The 24,172-nt window shown below is 39.6% G+C and overlaps 1 protein-coding gene across 1 annotated transcript in view; it reads right to left on the bottom strand.

The window, feature by feature from the left end:
• The window catches only part of LOC126378772 (uncharacterized), a 93,378-nt gene that overhangs the window by 53,623 nt on the left and 15,583 nt on the right, over positions 1-24,172 (bottom strand). Inside the window, exon 3 of the mRNA XM_050027161.1 lies at positions 23,079-23,188. Within this exon, the coding sequence (XP_049883118.1) occupies positions 23,079-23,188 (110 nt within the window). The remainder of the gene's footprint in view (positions 1-23,078; positions 23,189-24,172) is intronic.

Genomic DNA, 24,172 nt, shown 5'->3' with positions numbered 1-24,172 from the left:
ATCAAATGTCAAAGTTTTCGTTACGATGTCACAAAAAGCTCGGTGAGGTGTGGGTACTTAGTTCATTTTGCGATAGACATAAATCGTATCAGAGACAAATCCATCGCAAGATGAACTAAGTACCCTTACCTCAATGAGCTTTCTTTTAGACCAGCGTGGCGAGACGTATCGCCGTTTATAATAGGGCCAACTGTGTTAGTGGAAACTGCACTTGAGATAAATTAATAACTCATTGGTGCAAGTCCGGTACCGGATTCGAACCGACGCTCCCCGTTTGAGAAGCAAACCAGAGTACTACAGGACCACATTGACTATTTAGGTATGTACATAATCTGCCTACATACGTCCCACTGCTGGGCACAGACCTCCCCTCAATCAACCGAAGGGGGTATGGAGCATACTCCACCACGCTGCTCCACTGCGGGTTGGTGGAGGTGTTTTTACGGCTAATAGCCGGGACCAACGGCTTAACGTGCCCTCCGAAGCACGGAATCATCTTACTTTTTCGAACAATCATGTGATTCAAGCCTGAAAAGTCCTTACCAAACAAAGGACAGTCTCACAAAGTGATTTCGACAATGTCCCCATCGGCAATCGAACCCGGACCTCCAGATCGTGAGCCCAACGCTCTAACCACTAGACCACGGAGGCTGTTCTGTGCTGTATTTAGGTATGTAGTGAAATATATTATAGCATAAAACGTAGAAAATCATAGAAATAAGTAGAAAATAGTTTCCGTTTGACCGAGTTTCCAAGCTTGTACTTGCTTCTTATCGTGTGGGTTGTGAGGAATACCAGCCTCATCAAACTTGGTGTCAGTTATGATTGAGCCGCCAAAGGCCCCTGACATGGCTCATGTACCTATTACTCACATCAGTAAAAAATAATCGGGACCAACGGCTTAACGTGCCTTCCGAAAAAGTTGTATAATATGCGTCGCGCTGTGAAAACTTCGATAGCGCGTTTCAGGACTGCGTTATTGAATGGTGGCGCCATCTGTTGCATGGCGGCGGAACTAGCTAAACAATTAGTTGGGTCCGCCACACTATGACCACACACCGGACACTTCATACAAACTTCGTTTTACACAGACACTACACATTGACGTTATCGTACACGCGCATCTGTGTGTGTGACGTCTGACGCCATACGATTCAAGTTTAAACTATATTCGAGGAGGGGTGAGGTAAACCTAGCTCAGGTGCTGGTGGGGAGCGGAGAGTTAACGTTCTATACGTAGTATTATATTGTTTATTCTATGGTTCCACTGCAGTTATAGTAGTACCTTGTATAGTTGTAAATGTAGTTGTAACCTCATTGATAAGGAATTATTGCTGCCGATAAGTTTCTCTGGCTTCTACCGTGTCAGATTGATATTACATTACGGTTTTACATTGGTGTTGATTCCTGTACACACCATTTTTACAGAAGCGACTGACAATACGGATCCGTAACACACAGCAACGTCGCTAAAACCTACACCAAATCCAACTTAAAACTTCTCAAAATTCAATGAAGGTAAAACTTTTCGGTACAATTTATCATATTCCCAGAGGATATTTATGGGTATGAAGATCTGTTTTGTCTGTTGGCAACAGACGAACTTGTCTTGCTTTCGGACAATCAGATGATCAGCCTGTAATGTCCTAACCAAACTCATCATCATCAATTTAAGAGCCACGCTCTTGTCGGTGCAGCATTTTCCATGCTACGTTTTTAGGGAAAAATAGGGCAGTGGTTTCCCTCTTGCCTTCCGCAGTACTCTGTCTGACGCGAGTGGGATGGCGCCCAGAGTAGTCTATTACAAAGCCATACTAGGACTCCTGTCCTCCGCCTCTGAATACTACTGACAGTTACTAACCTAACCAATCACCCGATCACAAAGTATTTTATATTTCTCACTGATGTAACTAAGTAGTCGTTACATAAGTCATGTCCGGGGCCTTTGGCGGCTCAATAGTAACCCGGACACCAGGGTTGATGGGGTTGATACTCCACCTCATAACCCATACGATCGAAGAACAGACTTGTCTATCATGATTCTAGATCTATGGGAAGTATCCCGTAGGTTTTAATTCCCTTACGAAATGTCAAAATAACGTTAAAATGGTCGCTTATTTGCATCCATAGGGAAGGCCCGTGCCCCAACAATGGGGACGTTAATGGGCTGATGATGATGATTATGGTCGCTTATTTGGACTGCGTTGATCGTCATCTCCCTAGCATTATCCCGTTTTTCACAGGATCCGCTTACCTAACCTGAAGATTTGACAGGTCCGCTTTTTAACAGGAGCGACTGCCTGTATGTACTCTCTCTATTTAAGAGCTGCGCTCTTGTCGGTGGAGTAACCGCCATTCCTCTCTTCTTCCCGCCAAAACCTTCACCTCCCGATACGACACGACCTGCACCTTCTCTTTTATTTGTTTCTTAAATGTTCTCCTAGTCTACCCCTTCAATTTTTTTTTATTTTTTTTTTCTATTATGTGTACTATTATGTACTATTATGTATGTATTTTTGTGTATGCGTGTACACGCTATCTGCTCTCTCCTCGTTAATATTTCACTCTCACAGGCCTACTGGAAGAAATTTCTGTTAGAAATAACTTGTGCCTTTTGTCTGTCATCATGTTATCATATTGTATTTCTGTGTTATCCTATGTACAATAAATTGTTAAATAAAATAAAAAATACACTAAAACCCAAGAAAACCCGCATGCAAAGCTTATAGCGGAGTAGAGAAATTGCCTCGATTGTACATTGATATTTATGTCGCTCGGTAGAATACACTTGTAACTTGGGAGAGCATAGAGCCTCGATTCCTGCAGACACCTAAATTTATTTAAAGTTAATATTATATACCTGTCAATTTCTTATCCACAGAAAAGGAAAGAGACGGATAATTAAAAAATCTAAAATATTTATCTTCAAAATTGGCTTACATAGTCAGCGCTTTTTGAACGTCAAAAATTACATATTATGTAACTAGCCACCAACCCGCAGTGGAGCAGCGTGGTGGAGTATGCTCCATACCCTCTCCGGTTGATTGAGAGGAGGCCTGTGCCCAGCAGTGGGACGTATATAGGCTATTCATGTATGTTTATGTTATGGAACTAGCTGTAAAACTACTACCACATCGGAATCTGTAACGCTAAGGGAAAGACGTGACCAGAAAACCTCCCAGCACAGGGCCCTACTCCTACTGTTTCATATTTTCCTTTCTTTGTTTTTTAAATCCAGTTTGTATTACATAATTTATAAACTTAAATACAATCGTATTCCAATTGCAGTCGGTGGAAGGAAAGTGAAAAATAAGGAGTTATGTGACTTTATCACAGAAACAGTGTCCAAAAAACATTACAAAACAAACCGAGTTACATCGCTATTCCACTCACTAGCACAACCTTTAATATACCCATACATACATATCTAATTTTATACCACACTCACACATACATAGACTACACTCGTCTAGGAGATATGACATTTAATATAAGAGGACTAAGGTTCAAAGTGGAATGGATGAGATGAGCCAAAATTATCCTCCATACTTGATAGGTAAAGTGGCGTTTACAACTGGACACCCTCAGGTCTGTTGTCTTATATTTTGTACCCGGTGAGAGCCCTCAGCGCTCACCATTTGTCCGGCCAAGTAGTTAATGCCATTTGCGACAAATCTACAATAAGTAGTAGTATTTTCTTCATCTATCATGTGGGTTGTATTGTGAGTTGAATTACCAACCTCATAAACCCTGGTGTCAGGGTTATCATTGAGCCGCCAAAGGCCCCTGACATGGTTCATGTAAAGACTACTTATTTACATCAGTAACTAGTAACCGGAACCAACAGCTTAACGTGCCTTCCGAAGCACGGATCATCTTACTAACAAACTAACATTTTGTCTAAACGACCAACAATACGAACGCAGCTTTATACACGATTCGTGACTGGCATTCTAAGAAAACATCACTTATTATCAACCTTATTGCTATACTGTTAAAGTCTAAAATCGAACTTAACTTTAACAGCACGTCCATTTAGCTATTTCCAGTCTTATAAGAGTAAAATTACGGTTCAAATTTGTACTAAAGTAATTTTTTTTTTGTAGAAAAAGTAGTCTGCATTTTGGATTTTAAGGCGTATTGTGATATACAAAGAGGTGAATTTTATTTGAATTGGTTATGACCTGTTCTTTTTCATTTGATATTTATTTGTAAGATTTGATATCGTTTAGATGGTCGCTACTACAGATTCTAATCTTCACGCCTTGTTACGTTAATCGGGTGAGCAGAGTAGGTACCTAGTTTTCTTGATTAAACTGCACATTGGACGAACAAAAAACTACTGAAAAAAAAACATAATATTTTGAATTGGTCAGAAAAAAATTTCAAGCTCATATGAAGCTTACTTTATGTAAAAAAGCTTATTATAAGATTAATGAATACCTAAATGATAAAAATGTCTGGTATTGAATGTGTTCCTCTAGTTATTAAATAACTTGTAATGTATACCCCCTTTGATTTAAAAGATGTGTTGCTGTTGCTGTTTCTTGTCATTTCTTCTCCTCAGCCATAACACCTTGCGAAATGACGTAGATTCAAAAATGTTACATTGACCTTCAACAAGTTTATCCATGATAATTATGTTGAATAAATGATTCTGATTTCTGATTACTATTTTATTTCTGTTTGGTTAAAAATGGGGTAAATGACCACATTAAAGCATCACCACTAATTTAAGAGCCACGCTCTTGTCGGTGTAGCATTCTCCGTGCTACTTTTTAGGGGGAAAATGAGGCAGTGGTTTCCCTCTTGCCTTCCGCCCAGCAGTACTGTGTCTGACGCGAGTGTGATGGCGCCCAGAGTAGTCTATTAAAGCAATCCACCTAAAAAAAAGCAATATTGCTATTTGATAGTTGTTAACATGACGCTCTTAATGGGGCTCTAATTAAAGAATGAATGTCCTTGTCAAACAAAGAACTACACGAAGTGAATTCCACAATTCCTTTCGGGAATCGAACGTGGCCCTTTCCCCGATATCGACTCCGCCGGCGTGGTCGACGATTCCCCTCAATCAGCGCTTATCGCTATCGACCCGCTAGCGTCGATTAATTCTTTCAAATATTTTTCCTCTCAGACGACGCCCTGAGCCGAGGTTCGCGACCAACTGGGCACCCTCAGGCCTGTTGTCTTAAACGTTGTACCGGGTGAGAGCCTTCAGCGCTCCCCATTTGTCCGGCCAAGTAGCTAATGCCATCTGTGGCAAATCTACAATAAAAAAAAATGACCGTGGTCCTCCAGATTGGGAGCCCAACGCCGTAACAACAATAACATAGACATAAATGATCATAGACATGAATAATCTTCTTTCACCCTAAGGTTGCCTGGCAGAAATTGCTGTTTAGCAATAAGGCCGCCTATTGTGCTTATGTTTTATTCGTATGTTTATGTCCTTTGTATATGTTGTTGTGCACATCACATCATCAGCCCATTAACGTCCCCACTGCTGTACACGGGCCTTCCCTATGGATGGATAGGGAGATCGGGCCTTAAACCATCACGCGGCCCCAGTGCGGATTGATGGTTATTAACGACTGCTAATGCAGCCGGGACCAACGGCTTAACGTGCCTTCCGAAGCACGGAGGAGCTCGAGATGAAAACTTTTTTTTTTTTTTTGTGGTCACCCATCCTATGACCGGCCTTTGCGAAAGTTACTTTACTTCAACAATCGCAGACCGAGCGCGTTAACCGCTGCGCCACCGAGCTCCTCGTTGTTGTGCAATAAAGTATTATTGATTGATTGATTGATTGATTGACGCGTTTTCAAATCAAAAAATGTGTTTTTTTTTTAAAGTGACAACCCTAGGTCTGTAGCATACGTAAGCGGCAACCCTGCTCGTCCATGCATCGGGGCCAAGGCATCTCGTCGTCGGCACTTTTATAAAACTCATCCAACACTAGATTACGTATTTGACTTCGCGCCATTATCGGTTTTGTGAAGTGAAATATTTAACTTGAGACATTTGACAAATCATAGCTGTGGTAGGCCAGTTGGTAGAACGCTATAATAAACACACATACACATACATAAACAGCCTATATACGTCCCACTGCTGGGCACAGGCCTCCCCTCAATCAACCGGAGGGGGTATGGAGCATACTCCACCACGCTGCTCCAATGCGGGTTGGTGGAGGTGTTTTTACGGCTAATAGCCGGGACCAACGGCTTAACGTGCCCTCCGAAGCACGGAATCATCTTACTTTTTCGGACAATCAGGTGATTCAAGCCTGAAAAGTCCTTACCAAACGAAGGGCAGTCTCACAAAGTGATTTCAACAATGTCCCCATCGGGAATCGAACCCGGACCTCCAGATCGTGAGCCTGACGTTCTAACCACTCGACCACGGAGGCTGTTGTTTGTTTTCATTTACGGTGAATGCTGTGTACGCATGTGATTGGCAAGCATATATACCAAGTCTTTCTATTTATAATGATGTCTGTAAAAGTTTCTTATGTAGTAGTTAAATAAAAACTTTACAAAAAAGGTTATTATAAAGTTAGTGATTATTTAGAAGATATGAATGCATGGGATTAACTGTCTGAGAACTGATATTAGGCAGCTAAATTACTCAATTGTATACCAATATTTTATGTTTATTTTTATTTTTTTAAAGAACGTCTAGGGCCCTGTGCCGAGGTTTTTCTTGCAGCTTCTTTTCCCCGGCTATACAGGTTGTGAGAAGCTGCAGTAGTTTTAGGCGGATGAGACGTTCGTTATGTAATAATTGACGATTCAAAGTGTAACTATGTTACCTACTGAATAAAGATATTTTTGAATTTATTGCTGTATGTGTACCTATATATCTCTCTCTATTTAAGAGCTGCGCTCTTGTCGGTGGAGTAATCGCCATTCCTCTAATCTTCCCGCCAAATCCTTCACCTCTTGATACGACACGACCTGCACCTTCTCTTTTATTTGTTTCATAAATGTTCTCCCTTCCTCTTTTCCCTTTAATTTTTCCTTCTATGATGTTTGTCATAAATGAATCGTGTCGTATCAGGTCTCCAATCATATTTCCTCTCCGGTTCTCTATAGTCTTAAATATGGTTCTCCATTCTTCAATTCTTTCCAGCACTTTTTCATTTGACACCATTTCAGTCCAGCTCATACCATCCATCCTTCGCCAACACCACATCTCAAACGCTTCCAACCTCTCTTTGTGTCATTAATATGTATACATTTTGGTACCATGTCACATTAACTTTTTTGACAAATTGAACTGTAAGTCTCACTAAACGTCAAATATGTTAGTGCGACAGAGTCCTAAAGTGGGTACATTATATTGCTCATGATTGTACCTAAGCTTTTACATTTCTTTAGCACAGAGTATAAAATTGAAATAAAAAGGTTGGTCAACCGGTTGCTGGTTTTTGACAACCGTCACGGGTCGCTTCATGGGCCATACCACTTTCTATCGCTATAGTATATTTATATCACAACGGCTTCCGTGGTCCAGTGGTTGAGCGTTGGGCTCACGATCCGGAGGCCCCGGTTTCGAATCTCGGTGGGGACAAATCACAAAAATCACTTGATCCCTAGTTTAGTTAAAGCAAGATGATCCTTCGGAAGGCACGTTAAGCCGTTGGTCCCGGTTACTACTTAGCTACTTACTGATGTAAGTAAGTAGTCGTTACATGAGCCATATCAGGGGCCTTTGGCGGCTCAATAGTAACCCTGTCACCTGGGTAGATGGGGTTGGTAATCCACCTCACAACCCACACGATTGAAGAAGATATCACATATCAAATTTACGTGATATCATATTTAGTTTAACAGTTACGTAACGTGAACGTAGAGCCGTGGTAATACACGTTTATTATGTAATGTATGAATGTGTGTGTGTGTGTGTGTGTGTGTGAATGTGTGTGTGTGTGTGTGCGTGTGTGTGTGGAAGGACAAGGTCATAGCATAATAATAATCAAATAGGCTAGTTTCCAACTAGTCAAATCAGTTACATTTTACTAAACGTCAAAACTTTATTGTATTCCGTCCGTGTGTCCAGTCGTGAGCAATATAATGTATTGCTCATGACTTCAATTTAAAAATTCGAACATATAAACTAAACTGTTAAAAAATAAAACACATCGATCAATCGTTTCACACACGCACGCCGGTTCATAGTAGATCGTACTGAACCTTTTCTAAGGAATCTCCAATAGAGTATTTGACTGGATCAAAAATAAATTATAAAATGGTAATCTAGAAATAGAAGCCAGTCTAAGAAAAATAAACCTGTCCTTATCGTCTGCAAGACTACAATTTGACCAAAGCTCTACGTTAGCGCAATATATTGATTAATGTTTGTTTATTACCCGTATCAGGCAAAGGCATAACGTCATACAGCCTGAAAAAAAAAGATTCACACTCGAATTCGTTTTTTAAATTTTTGTCTTTGCATGAGACGACGACCCGTAACGGTTAAATTTCAATTTCAGAATGGTCGGCCATCTTGTGTGCATTTTTATTTTTTTTAGGGCTGCGCTAGGCAATGGCTGACAAATTAAAAGGCCTTTAAAGATAATAAAACATTTTATTGCACAGAATGAACATAAAGTAGATAAAGCACGAATAACAATGAAAATTAATGGTACAATTGCTATGTAGCAGTCTCTTCCAGGCAACTTAAATATCTCTAAATACATAAGTGCTTCGGAAGGCACGTTAAGCCGTTGGTCGCGTTTGCTACTTACTGTTGTAAGTATGTAGTCGTTACATGAGCCATGTCAGGGGCCTTTGGCGGCTCAATAGTAACCCTGACACCAGGGTTGATGGGGTCGGTCGTCGACCTCACAACCCACACGTATTAATTAATTGTAACAACATTTATTCAACGTATTTTACACAATGAATCAAAGTCTTAAATAACCCTAATATCTAATTATAATTATTTAACTTAAATATTAAAATAGACTATTCTGGGCGCCATCCCACACGCGTCGGAGTACTGCGGGGCGGAAGGCAAGAGGGAAACCACTGCCCTATTTTTCCCTAAAAAGTAGCATGGAGAATGCTACACCGACAAGAGCGTGGCTCTTGAATTAGTGTTGATGAACTTTAATATTACATCTTTTATCAAAGAGAATAAAAGAACCACATTCAGAGATATACCAATAGACTTGTCTTTAAAAGATATATTTTTATAGGTCACCTCCACACACTCTCTGCCCAAACCCGAAAGTGTTAAAGCGTGATGTTACATAAGTATCACAAAATAGGGCCGATTTAAAAACACAATAGGAAGTTGACAGCCCTGCGCCGCGTCACTAGTAAATAATTGCTAAACTGAGAAACTGTGGAGTCGAATTAGGGCTAGAAATATTTTAACCCCTTAGCAACCGAGTTCCCTTTGAACATACATAAATACATACATTCACGTCAATGTCCCACCGGGGTGAGCAGAGACTATGGAATTCCATATGCTTCGATCCTGAAACACTTCTCTTGCTTCCTCTACATTTATCAATCACTTTCTTTGATACTCAATCCTTTGAAGATAATTATAAATAATAATTTTAACATACATATATAAGTCACGCTTGTCCATCTTAGCTTAGTTGGAACAAAATTTAACTGTCATTGTGAGGTCGCGGGTTCGAATCCGGTCAACTAATTATTTTCGAAATTCTTTTAGAATTCATATTTGGATCATAAATGATTTAATAACATATATAATGTTTATCTTATGATAATCACGTGTTCAGCAGCGAAGGAAAACATCGTGAAGAACACGAATTCCAGAGGAATGTGTTTCGGAGGTATGTGTCCTAACCTGTATTGGACTGATTTTCCCTTCGCGGGTTTTCTTCAAGTCTTGATTGTACCTTCAGCTAATCATAGAACAGCCAGATCGACTGACGCCAGTAATCCCTAACAGGGTAGGTATGTCAAATTTATCAGAAGACAAGTTACGGACTCTTTATAAGTGTTTTTAAGTGACAAATTGTATTTCTAATGCTATTTAGGTAATCATTAATCTTTTAATAAGGTTTTAAATCTTATTTAGGGCAATTAATATGATAAACCGTATGTCAGCAATTTGAAACGACAGTTAACTTAAGTAGCAGTCCTAAGATGAATATGATAGATAACATAAAGAGCCTAATTTAAGTATTAGTCCATAACATTGAAGAAGACACCTAACCTGTATTGGGCTAGTTTTCCCTTCGCGGGTTGGAAGGTCAGACAGGCAGTCGCTTCTGTAAAAAACCGGACCTGTCAAATCTTCAGGTTAGGTAAGCAGACCCTGTGAAAATCGGGATAATGCTGGAGAGAGGATGATGAACTTTGAAGAAAACATTTTGTGTTATTCATAAATCTTAACATAGAATCACGGTTGTAACTCCGAAGTTATATGCATAGCCGAGGAAAAGCTTATTAATATAAATTCTGACCACGTAACAAATGTTATGCCTAAGTTGCTGTGCCCCAACGGGGCGTCACAATGTACCTACCACATCCTGTATACCACCTATGTAAAACTGTGACTTGCAATAAATGATTATGATTATGAAAGAAGCTGCAAGAAAAGACTCAGCACAGGGCCCTAGACGTTCTCAAAAAAAAAAACAAAATAATAACCACTGCTAAAGCACTGTTTATCACAGCGGACGCAAAAATGTACTTGCTTCGGGTGACATACAAAATATCGTTTATTAATACTTTCTGTACTGTCACACACACAAAGCTACACGCCTTTATCTCACTAAACGCGTTATTTAAGTCCCAACAGGGGGGGCTATTGCCATTAGCCGGGCACAAAGCCTGGATACCACATAATGTAATTTATCTACAACATACACGGTCTGCGATTGTTGAAGTTAAGCAACTTTCGCAATGGCCGGTCATAGGATGGGTGACCACAAAAAAGTTTTCATCTCGAGTTCCTCCGTGCTTCGGAAGGCACGTTAAGCCGTTGGTCCCGGCTGCATTAGCAGTCGTTAATGACCAGCAATCCGCACTGGGCCCGCGTGGTGGTTTAAGGCCCGATCTCCCTACCCATCCATAGGGAAGGCCCGTGCCCCAGCAGTGGGGACGTTAATGGGCTGGTGATGATGATACACAAATCCAAACCTATCTAATTCTCATATATTGTAAAAAATTTCAGTATGTTTTTGTCATTTAACAACTTTTTAAATTCCACCAAGACACAACTTTTCTCGCTGTCTGTACACAGTCGTTCGGTTCGTAGATAACGGTTATTTACTCAGAGTATGAACCCGTGATAAGATAACGAATGCCCGCCTAGACATTCACACTGCATTCGTGTGCTCAAAATTTAACTTACATACAAACATTCCCGACCGTAACTCCTAATAGGGTGGGCATACCCACAAATAGGGATGATGAGGAGCTCGGTGGCGCAGCGGTAAACGCGCTCGGTCTGCGATTGTTGAAGTTAAGCAACTTTCGCAAAGGCCGGTCATAGGATGGGTGACCACAAAAAAAAAGTTTTCATCTCGAGCTCCTCCGTGCTTCGGAAGGCACGTTAAGCCGTTAGTCCCGGCTGCATTAGCAGTCGTTAATAACCAGCAATCCGCACTGGGCCCGCGTGATGGTTTAAGGCCCGATCTCCCTACCCATCTATAGGGAAGGCCCGTGCCCCAGCAATGGGGACGTTAATGGGCCGATGATGATGACCCACAAATAGTAACTAGAAGATAATTCATAATAATAATAAAAACGTTTATTGCATGAATTTAGGTTAGGCACATTGAAGATTACAGAGCATTTATAAATAGTATGTATCACCAAATACTACTTTTTTAACTAGAAAGGATCCAAAAGAAATTCATAAAGCATCTAAATTACAAATGTCGCACCTCTGCCCCTGTTAGCAGTTATCAAAAAAATTGCCGCAACAACAAAATGTTAACTCTCGAAGATCGAAGAGTAATACTGGATGTGGGTCTTCTGTACGATGTTTTGCGTGGTCGTCTTGACTGCCCTGAGATGCTGGAGCGTTTTCGGTTCAATGTACCCCGTCGCCGCACAAGACACACTGCCTTGTTTCATGTTCCCCTACACTCTACTAATTACGGACAAAATTCTGTATTTACGAGATTAGTCCATACATATAATGCACGGTTCGGTGAAATTGATTTATTTACGGATAGTAAACGAATTTTTTTACGTAATATTAAATGTACTATATTTAATGGAAGTACTTAACTGAATTACTTTTCTATTTACTATCATATTAAGACATTTTTAAATTATAAAGTGATACGGACTGTTGTGTGGTATTGACATAAACACACACACACAAATACACACACACACACACACACACACACACACACACACACTGTCTCTTCTTTTTTTTTCCTTTGGCATCCTCTTTACATTTTACTAGGTATGTAATTATGTGGATAGCTGTAATTGGTCTTACATATTGTAAATGAAATCATACATTGTACAATTAGATATAAGACTGTTGTTGTCCCAAATAAAATAAAATAAAATTAAGCATACACAATTTCTACCTACTTAGATATTTAAGAATATTTATGGTATTTTTTTTGTCGGAGTTGTATTTCTTCCAGTCTCTGCTTACCCCTATGTAAACTAGGCGAGAGTTGATGAACAGATCTATGTTGTATTTTAAGCAAAACGAATGTGACTTATAAATTATTAAAATTCAATAATATTCATTTTTCAAAATTGGCTTACAAAGTTAGCGCATTTTGAACGTCAAAAAATTAAATTACATATTATGTAACTAGCTGTAACACTACTACATCGGAATCTGTAACGCTGAGGGAAAGACGTGACAAGAAAACCTCCCAGCACAGGGCCCTAGTCCTACTGTTTCATTATTAACTAATAATGTAACAGTTAATCATTACAGAATAACTTACATAAGAATAAACAGCAATGTCAAGGTGAAATACAAATGCAAAATTCAAAAATATCTTTATTCAGTAGGTAACATAAGTTACACTTTGATTAGTCATTTTTTACATAACGAACGTTTCAATCGCCTAAAACTTCTGCAGCTTCTCACAACCTGTGTAGCTAGGGAAAAGCTGTAGGAAAACCCTCGGCACAGAACCTTCCCAGACAGTTAATCCCATGCATTCAAATCTTCTAAATAATCACTAACCTTATAATTTTCTTTTTTACAAAGTTTCTTTTCAAGTTATTTTTTTTCTATATCACAGTAATAAATCTATTATCCACTGATACTTTATCCGTTAAATAGAACAAACATAAACCTCATCAGGAATCGAACCTTTAACAAGCTCCAGTACCAACTAAATAAGCAATCATCAAAATTAAACGAACGAAAAATTTTATAAATAAATTATATTTTTATCACTATTTCCTCTCCACGCCACTCTATGGTTTAAAGTCGTCACATGGCGTCGTAGCGAACGTACCGTGTACTGCGACCGAGAGGTCTTGGTCCTTGCGTTATTATTATTATTACCATTTATTTTTATAGGATTACTATTAAATATAAAGGTTCCTTGTTAGTATAATAATTACAATTGTTTAAAAGTTTAAGGTAATTTTCGTTAAAATAAGTATTAATTATTATTTAATTTACCATCATTCGTGTCGGAAAGAAGCAACGATACAGATAAAATATTTTATGATTAAAACAAAAGGGTTGACCATTCCCCGTCCCTTTCCTTTCCCGCGGAATAAATTAAAACATAACATAAATAAATATTCATTAAGTCATACATACATACCTAGATATTTATAAGAGCAATCAGTTATTAACTTCAAATATTCAAAGTCATCGTAATAAGTTATATCAAATCTTATCTTTCTATATACATTGATAATATGATAATATTTATATTTTGTTGTATTGTACACTAACTTATTAACTTATTGAGGACAGAAGAGGCAAGATGATTGGACACCTAATAAGACACGACGAATTCATTAAAAACATCATAGAAGGAAAGCTAGAAGGAAAGAGAGGAAGGGGAAGACCAAGAAGAGCTTACATGGAACAGATTAAAGAAAAGGTTAACGTCGTGTCTTATAGGGAAGTCAAGGAATTGGCCTTTGAAAGACTGGAATGGAAAATGCTACACCGACAAGAGCGTGGCTCTTAAATTGATGATGATGATGGTACACTAACTTATCCTTGTCATTCATGAGTCATACAATTATTTATTATGTACATATATTTATATATATATATATTTACCAGGAAAGAGAGGAAGGGGAAGACCAAGAAGAGCTTACATGGAACATATTAAAGAGAAGGCGAACGTCGTGTCTTATAAGGAAGTTAAAGAATTGGCTTTTGATGGACAAAAATGGAGAATGCTACACCGACAAGAGCGTGGCTCTTAAATTAGTAATGACATATTTTTATGTAATTTTGATTGTGAAATTTGTTTTCGATTTCATATTTGGACCATGAATGATTATTACTGCATCATGCTCAGCAGTGAAGGAAAACATCGTGAGGAAACCCACATTCTCGAGAAATGCATTTTCGGAGGAATGTGACTTTCGAGAGTTGGAAAGTCAGACAGGCAGACGCTTCTGTAAAAAACCGGACCTGTCAAATATTCAGGTTAGGTAAGAGGACCCTGTGAAAAACGGGATAATGCTAAGGAGAAGATGATGCATTTATGTAATTTTAGACAATGTAAAGTGGTTACACAACAGCCTCCGTGGTCTAGTGGTTAGAGCGTTAGGCCCACGATCTGGAGGTCTGGGTTCGATTCCCGATGGGGACATTGTCGAAATCACTTTGTGAGACTGTCCTTTGCTTGGTAAGGACTTTTCAGGCTTGAATCACCTGATTGTCCGAAAAAGTAAGATGATTCCGTGCTTCGGAGGGCACGTTAAGCCGTCGGTCCCGGCTATTAGCCGTAAAAACACCTCCACCAACCCGCATTGGAGCAGCGTGGTGGAGTGTGCTCCATACCCCCTCCGGTTGATTGAGGGGAGGCCTGTGCCCAGCAGTGGGACGTATATAGGCAGTTTTTTTTAAAAAGTGGTTAATTCTTACACTTGTAATACGCAGGGTTATCTATTCACCCTTGATACATTCAAGGATTTTAAAACACCCTAAAACAACAACTATACAATAGGCTACTTATCCATAACCAAGTCAAATGTCAAACTTTTTTTGAAACGTCAAAATGAAAGTTTTCATTGGAGTTTGTATGGAAACACTGTCCTGTGACGTCATCAATAAAAGCGATCTAACTTCGTATTCATTGTTACTTAATTCATAAATAAAATTCGAAAACAAGTCGAAAAGTAAAATGAGATTGATTTTTGTGTTCTCTTAGACTCTAGCCATAGAGGCAGCCTCTAGCCATAGAGGCAGCTCTAGCCATAGAGGCAGCCAATCAGCTCGCGACACCAAACACTTCAGGTCCCCGATACCGACCCCGCCGGCGTGGTCGACGATTTCCCTCATTCAGCGCTTATCGCTATCGACCCACTAGGGTGGATTAATTCTTTCAAATATTTTTCCTCTCAGACGACGCCCTGAGCCGAGGTTCGCGCCCAACTGGGCACCCTCAGGCCTGTCGTCTTAAACGTTGTACCGGGTGAGAGCCTTCAGCGCTCCCCATTTGTCCGGCCAAGTAGTTAATGCCATCTGCGGCAAATATACAATAAGTCACGTCAAAAAAAAAAACGGTTCTCTTAGACTGACTTCTATTTCTAGATTAGCATTAAAATTTACCTTTGACTTAGGCAAATAGCCTATAATAAACTTATGACGTAGAATGACTTTGAATTCATGTTTGGATCATAGATTGATATCACATGGTTTCCAGGATTTGTGCCCGGTTAATGGCATTAGGCTCGCCCCCTGTTACATGAGTGTTAAACTTTGCTTAGAGTCATCTTCTCTGCCCTCCACTGGGGCAATTCCTGTTCGGCGCGTCCTTGCCGCGGGGGTGGGCGCCTCTTACTTCAGTAGGCCGGAGTGAGATGGTGGCCGAGTTCGAATAGGGACCCAGACCTACGGGGTATAACGTAGAACCCTTGCCCAGGGATACGGGTGAAGACCTCAATGGCTGCAGAGGCGGAGATGGGAGCCATCGGTACGGCAATGCAGGACGGAAGGGGCATGTCACAGGGACTGTAACCTGGAACCTGACAGAGGGCAGCAGTAACTGTCAGTACTATTCAGAGGCAGAGGACAGGAGTCCTAGTATGGCTTTGTAATAGGCTACTCTGGGCGCCATCCCACTCGCGTCAGACAGAGTACTGCGGGGCGGAAGGCAAGAGGGAAACCACTGCCCTATTTTTCCCTAAAAAAGTAGCGTGGAGAGTATTGGGAAAATGCTACACCGACAAGAGCGTGGCTCTTAAATTGATGATGATGAAACTTAGCTGGCGTCGAGTAGATATAGGCGTAATTCGTTACGTGTTATGTCATAGAATAAAAATCTACTACGTGTAAAACGGACATAAGTATGTATGAACTAAGTAATTTAATAAAAAAATAAACTAATGTAATAAAAATGTGAAAATAAATTGTCAAAACATTTTAAATCCACTATTAAAATCTGACCCAAGTATCAAGTCGACACAGAAGATATGAACACACTGTGTACACAGGTGTACCAGTCTTGATCCTACATTATTATTATTATTAATAACAGTTATTTTGTAAATTCTTTCTTTTGTCTTTGTTAAAATATGTTCAGGTATGCAAATTATATTTTTTAAACAAGCTATTTCACGGGCTGTGTCAATAGTGGTAGGCCGAATGTAATTTTACAATTGTAATTTTGAATATTGTCAGAAATAAACAACGGAAAGACACGCTCGCAATCCGTACCGGGTCGGGCAGAGCCACTTTGTGATTCTAGTTTGGTTAGGGCATTGGCCCCGATTCCTGCAGACACCTCCTAATTTTACTTTAAGTTATACCTGACATTTTCTTATCCACCGAAAAGGAAAGGGACGGATGATTAACAGCTCTTAATTTTAGGAAGAATGAGTAAACGAATGAATAACCCGGGCGAATCAAAAAGGTATCTCCCTGGTGTGTAATCCGTTTGACGTGCTGTCTACTTAACTCTGTCGGGTTATTGGGCGATGTAAAATTTTTAGACCGTTGTTTTAGATTTTTACTTAAAATTGACGTGTATTCCATTAATTTTATGCCTGTCGATTACCCGTCCCTTTATTTTTCAATGGGTAAGAAAATGACAGGTATAATTTAAAATTAGATGGCGTCTGCAGGAATTAGCACCATTATTAACATAAACAACCTACATACTTCTCACTGCTGGGCACAGGCGTCCCCTCAATCAACCGGATATGGAGCATACTCCACGCTGAGAAATAATACAAGCAGTTTATTTATATTTCAGATATAAGCAATTCATCTAAGAAAGCAATATTGCTTTTTGACATTTGTTTGCATTGCGCACTTACTTTTATATGCGCAAATGTCAAATTGCAATATTGTTTTCTTTGATGAATTGCTTGGACGTGCCATTTTAACCCCCCTGGAAAGATTATGATTGCGATAGATGTACCTCTGGCTACCCCAATTGGGATGCAGTCGTGAACTTATGTTAACACAACATAACAGGAAAAAAATAAAATACAAAACGTAAGAAAATCTAGAAGTTAATCTTATAATCAAACCTATACCCAGCACTGGGACAGTGGTACATATTTTAATCTGTTTATATTCGCATGTTTATTTTATGATGACCTAGAAAAACATGTCAAGTATCAAAACCGTTTCGTTGGCAACTACGATTCCCATAATGTACTACAAAATTACTGTTGGCCCCAGCCAAAGGACTCTCACGGTTAAAGCGCGGCGATAAGAGCTATTTTCCTGTGCACGCTCGAGCAATAGCTATTGGTGTATGGTACAAATGTATGAAATTTATTTTTAGAGAGATAATTTTTGTTTTGTGAATTTTTTGTTTAGGTTTTTTGAGATTTTGGTTATTTTTACAATGTGTTATGTGACATTCTCGGGGTGGACAGAGAAAATGTGATAATGATGTAAAACAAACAAACATGAAAGATTATTACTTAACATGACAAAGGGCCAGTGGTTGAGCGTTGGGCTCACGATCCGTAGGCTCTGGGTTCGAATCCCGTCATAAATGTACATATATACACACATAAACTCGCGCCCGTATCCCTAACGGGGTGGGCAGAGCCACAAGTAATCAAAGACAACTTGCAGCCACTGTTGATATGTTGTCGTAAGAAAAAAACGATAAAATGTCTGACTAATTATTGCGGAGTTATGTTATAAAAAATCATAAATAATTTAAATAGAAAAAAGAAAATGTTCTTCGTTAGTTTTAGATCTGTGTTTATCTGGTAATCAGAATTTAAATCAGAAAGTAGTACGGTCACGAGAGCTAATATGTATGCATTTTGAAACCATGTCACATTAACTTTTTTGACAAATTAAACCGTAAGTCTCATTAAATGACAAATGTGATAGTGCGACAGGGTTCTAAAGTGGGTATATGATATTGCTCATTACTGTACAGTACACGACCCAATTGAAAAAAAATAACCCCCAAAGGCTATATAAACCCCGCTATCCGCTTAAACTTGGACCACACCCCCCTCGTAATTTCATCCATGAAATAGTTGGCATTACCAAATACGGATTAGAAAGAGACAGAACACATCCAAGCGTAGGTGCGAACGAGACAACACATATTCCGTACAACCTCGCAAGATTTTTGAGGTTTCATGTCTTTTTTCTTTTCTAAATGTTTTTTTTATCTTTTTTTTTAATAGTGGACAGTGCTATAGCAGTTTTCGGTAATTAATTTTCGGTTTGTGAAAGTTGTTATTTAAGAGTTGTAATAGGCTTGTGTGACAGAAATGGAGATTTTAGTGATAGCTCAGTGCTTAATGGGATCGACAGCCGTTCTTCTAGTCGAAGATTCGTTTTTTTTAATATATTTTAAAGGTATATTAGTAAATAATTAAATAAATAAAACTTCCTTAATCAGATTCCTCATGAAGTATCAGTTATTTGGTTTTGAATACATACATACATAAACTTATTGTAGATTTGCCGCAGATGGCATTAACTACTTGGCCGGAAATACATAAACTCAAGCCAATACTCCGTAATGGGGTCGGCAGAACCACCAGTAATAAGATGATTACAGGTGGGTTAAAATGGCCACATCGAAGAAATTCATCTAAGAAAGCAATATTGCTATTTGACATTTGTTTGCATTGCGCACTTACTTTTATATGCGCAAATGTCATTTTGCAACATTGCTTTCTTAGATGAATTGTTTCGATGTGGCCATTTTAACAACCCTGTTTATAAAGATAATCAATTTATTTTCTTTTATTTCTTCATCTATCTAGCGATTTAACAGGGTCCGCTTACCTAACCTGAACATTTGACAGGTCCGGTTTTTTACAGAAACGTCTGTCTGTCTGACCTTCCAACCCGCGATGGGAAAACCAACCCAACACAAGTTACGTCACATACCTACTTCCGAAAATACATTTCCTCACGATGTTTTCGTTCACCGCTAAGCTCATAAGTAATTTATTTGATTAACAAAATTTTCTTTAATAGTGCGTTGAATAAATGATTCTGCCATACAAGATGTATGTATGTATGTTTGAGTATTGTATGGTAGGTATGTTTTACATAAACACAGATACCCAGAGCATTGCAAGCCGCGATAGGGTTGTCACTTTTATTTAAATAATATTTTTAACAAACAGTACACACTTATTTTTCGAAAGTGCAAAAAAAGTACTCTTTGCTTCGATTATCTTTGCCTCCGTGGTCCAGTGGTAGAGCGTTGGGCTCACGATCCGGAGGTCCCGGGTTCGAATCCCGGTGGGGACATATCACAAAAATCATTTTGTGATCCCTAGTTTGGTTAGGACATTACAGGCTGATCACCTGATTGTCCAAAAAGTAAGATGATCCGTGCTTCGGAAGGCACGTTAAGCCGTTGGTCCCGGTTACTACTTACTGATGTAAGTAAGTAGTTGTTACATGAGCCAGGTCAGGGGCCTTTGGCGGCTCAATAGTAACCCTGACACCAGGGTTGATGAGGTTGGTAATTCATCTTACAACCCACACGATAGAAGAAGATAATTATGTATTTCGTTTCCATATGTCGGACCTATGGAGTTCCGGACTTTTATTATTATTGTATAAACCTAAACCTGAAGGTTTTGTATGTGTGGCAACCCTATTCCTGTAATACAAGTGTTTATACCGCGGCATATCGATTCGAACAGACCTTAGCTATTTAGATGCGCAAGTTGTTACCAATTATACTTTAGCCATTTGAATATTTTTTCTTAAATGTCAAGAAATTAAATAAATGAAAAAAGTGTGTTGGTTAGGCTCCCGATTTGTCCGGCCAAGTAGTCAATGCCATCTGCGGCAAATCTACAATAAGTCACGTCAAAAAAAAAGAAAGTATAATAAAAAAAAAAAAAAAATAAAACGTATTTATTTCAGGTAGGTACCCATATTGTAAGATATAATTATGTCCCTTTAAAATTAAAAGTTATTACAATGAAAAAAAAATAATGAAATAAAGTTAAAAATTATTAAAATCAAAACTTAAAATTAAAATCATATTTATTAAAATGAAAAATTAATTAATTAATTGAAATTTGTTTAGGCTGACAGAGCCAAGAGCTGGAAGGACGTACATTGACCAAATTGGAGATGTCCTTAGAAAAGGTTCAGTACTACTCTGAACCGGCGTGCGTGTACGAAACGATTGATGAATGTGGAGGAAGCAAGAGAAGTGTGTCAGGATCGAAGCAAATGGTTTCCATGTCTGTCAGAGCGAACATGATGGCCCGCAGGTTCGCACGTTGCTCCACCGAAGTAAAACTTACTCTTTTCCAAGCTTACTGTACCAAGTTTTACACGAGCGCGCTGTGGGTCAATCATACGCAAAAACAGTATAACGCCCTGAGAGTTCAATATAAACGCGTTCCGGGTGCTGGTGGGGCTGCCTCGTTTCTGTGGCGCATCAGGGATGTTTGCGGATGCAAGGATGGACTGCTTCTACACCAGTCCATATATATGCGGAAACGCAGCACATCCCTGGTGCGCGGGGTGCGGGCCAGCCCCAGCAGCGTCCTGAGCGTGTTTGCGAGTAGGTTTGACTGTCAGTTTTTTTTTTTTTTGACTTATTGTAGATTTGCCGCAGATGGCATTAACTACTTGGCCGGACAAATGGGGAGCGCTGAAGGCTCTCACCCGCTACAACGTTTAAGACAACAGGCCTGAGGGTGCCCAGTTGGGCGCGAACCTCGGCTCAGGGCGTCGTCTGAGAGGAAAAATAATTGAAAGAATTAATCGACCCTAGTGGGTCGATAGCGATAAGCGCTGACTGTCAGTACATGCGCCATTGTTGTATGATGCATTTACTGACAAACAAAAACTATTAGTAATTTTGTAATTTTAATTTTGGTTTTAATTTTGCTTCTATGCTGTTCTGGGAGCATATAAAAAACATAGAACACGTTCAGCTGCTTCTCTTCCCGGGCATGTCGTAAAAACCGACAGAGGGATTGTGTCATCTAACATGATGGACTAATGTTATGGGCGATAGGCTGATCCCTTATCACCATAAGGTTCATCATATCCATCTTTGGACTTCGTATCAACAGTGGCTGCAAGTTGTCTTTGATTACTTGTGGCTCTGCCCACCCCATTAGGGATTACGGGCGTGAGTTTATGTATGTATGTATGTATGTAATTTTGGTTTTTTTGGTTTTGGTTGTAATGTGGACCATCATGTCTGAAATAAATGATTTTTGTTTTTTTTTTTTGATTTGATAGTCTCTGTTTACCCCGGTGGGAAAGTTTGGGTGGAAGTTCGTATGGAGCATTTTCAAGTTGGAAAGCTAAAAATTGATATGCGGACAACGGCCTCCGTGGTCCAGTGGTTGAGCGTTGTGCTCACGATCCGGAGGTCCCGGGTTCGAATCCCGGTGGGGACAAATCACAAAAATCCTTTGTGATACCTAGTTTGGTTAGGACATTACAGGCTGATCACCTGATTGTCCAAAAAGTAAAAAGATCCGTGCTTCGGAAGGCACGTTAAGCCGTTGGTCCCGGTTATTACTGATGTAAGTACGTAGTCGTTACATGAGTCATGTGTCAGAGGCCTATGGCGGCTCAGTAATAACCCTGACACCAGGGTTGATGGGGTTGGTAATACACCTCACAATCTACACGATAGAAGAAGATATGCGGACTTTTAAATCTGCCCCATCTCCTTCAAAGAGGGGGTGAAATTTTTAAAACTTTTCGCGTGACACTTGATTAGCTATACATTCGTACACAGCGGTATTATATTCAATAAGTTGTTACCATGTTGTTGCGGAGCTAAGTATATTTTATTGTAATATCTTTTAATTTGCGTCGTGTTTTCTCACCATAATATTGTATAACTTGCATACGTTTAGTTGGGCTACAGTCTCAACCTCAAAAAGTGTATTATTTCATAAGATTTGTGTCTGTAACCTGTTAGGTGTGTTTATTAAAAAAAAAATCGTTTCAAATTTAGAAAGGACGCATCGTCTTAATACGTATATTAGCGCGTGGTGCTTCGTAACGCGGTCGGGTTATACTGACCGGGAGTACTTGTTTTAGTGCATTTTAAACTAAAATAATAATTTTGGTGGGTTTTACTGCGAAAATCAAAATATTTACACTATGATAACATGCACAATGTCATTACTTATTAGAAATATGGTTTTTCCATCCTCGTTTTTTCGCTTTGAGCTTCTATTTTTGCAAGTTTTTACCACGCACTTCCCCGTGTTGCCAGTTCGGCGCCTAATCGCGCACTGAGGTAAAGTACTGTCAACGTCGCCATATTAACAGTAACTTTGCGTCCCACTTTTTGAGCGCTGATGTTCAATCTACGGTAGTAGTAAATCTATGACCCCGACCGAAGCCGCTAGCAAAAGCTAGTAATATTATAAGTATACTATTTATTTTTTATTATGAGTATTTATTTATTATAGTTACAATGTTGATAAGTATAATTAGTTTATTTAAGTATAAGTACTCACCTCTCCGTGCTGACTGCGCCCATCAGGCGTGTTCTCCGGGAGGAAGTACAGCCGAAGACTGACCAGGGTCTGGTCGGAGACGCGGTCCGTCCAGAGCAGCTGGAGCTCGCCTGGGGGGAGGAAACGATGGGTTAAAAAAGGTAAGGATCCTTTTTGAAGATAGGAAATGATATGACCACTGTCGCACACAGATGTTGATAGGAAATGATACGACCACTGTCGCATACAGATGTTGATAGGAAATGATATGACCACTGTCGCACACAGATGTTGATAGGAAATGATACGACCACTGTCGCACACAGATGTTGATAGGAAATGATATGACCACTGTCGCACACAGATGTTGATAGGAAATGATATGACCACTGTCGCACACAGATGTTGATAGGAAATGATATGACCACTGTCGTACACAGATGTTGATACTTAACTTATATGATGATGATGATGATGATCTCTCCGACCGATTTCGGCCATGGCGACCACTTCGACTCCTAGTCGGCACGACGCTGATGCGCCCGAAGATGGCTTATGTAACATATCTTTACAGTGAACTCCCGCGCACAGTGAGGGCACGTGAGCACACCGTTTTGGTAATTATAATGAATAGCATTGTTTTAAGTTTACGCGGTTATTATCATAATTAAAGCACATAATAACGGGTTCTTACCGCGTTTAAAAGAAAGAGGGTAGACAGATATGTCTGCCCGTAGAAAATTATGGATCTACCTACTCCACTCCAATCTCATCAGTCATCCCGTGATCATGGCACTTGCCACAGTGTCGAAATATCGGGAGTCTCATATCCCCATTTAAACGCGGTAAGAACCCGTTATTATGTGCTTTAATTATTATAATGAATAAGAGCAGGGGGACGGGCCTTCAACTCATCACGTTTAGCGTCGAGGTCTACCGTGCGCTGTTGCTCGAACTCGTGTACTCGCTTCATCACCAGTGTGCTGTCAAACCCTCCCATTGAGAAGGCTCAATGTTGCATCTTCTCATATGCCGCTTCAGAATATCTTTATACCTGAGGAGTTGTCCGCCATGTTTTCGCTTACCCTCCTCAAGCATGACACTTATATAAGGAG

The sequence above is a fragment of the Pectinophora gossypiella genome, chromosome 27 (assembly GCF_024362695.1).
Source record: "Pectinophora gossypiella chromosome 27, ilPecGoss1.1, whole genome shotgun sequence".
Classification (NCBI taxonomy): domain Eukaryota; kingdom Metazoa; phylum Arthropoda; class Insecta; order Lepidoptera; family Gelechiidae; genus Pectinophora; species Pectinophora gossypiella.
The sequence above is the reverse complement of the archived record's forward strand: the minus strand, read 5'-3'. Positions and strand labels throughout refer to the sequence as shown.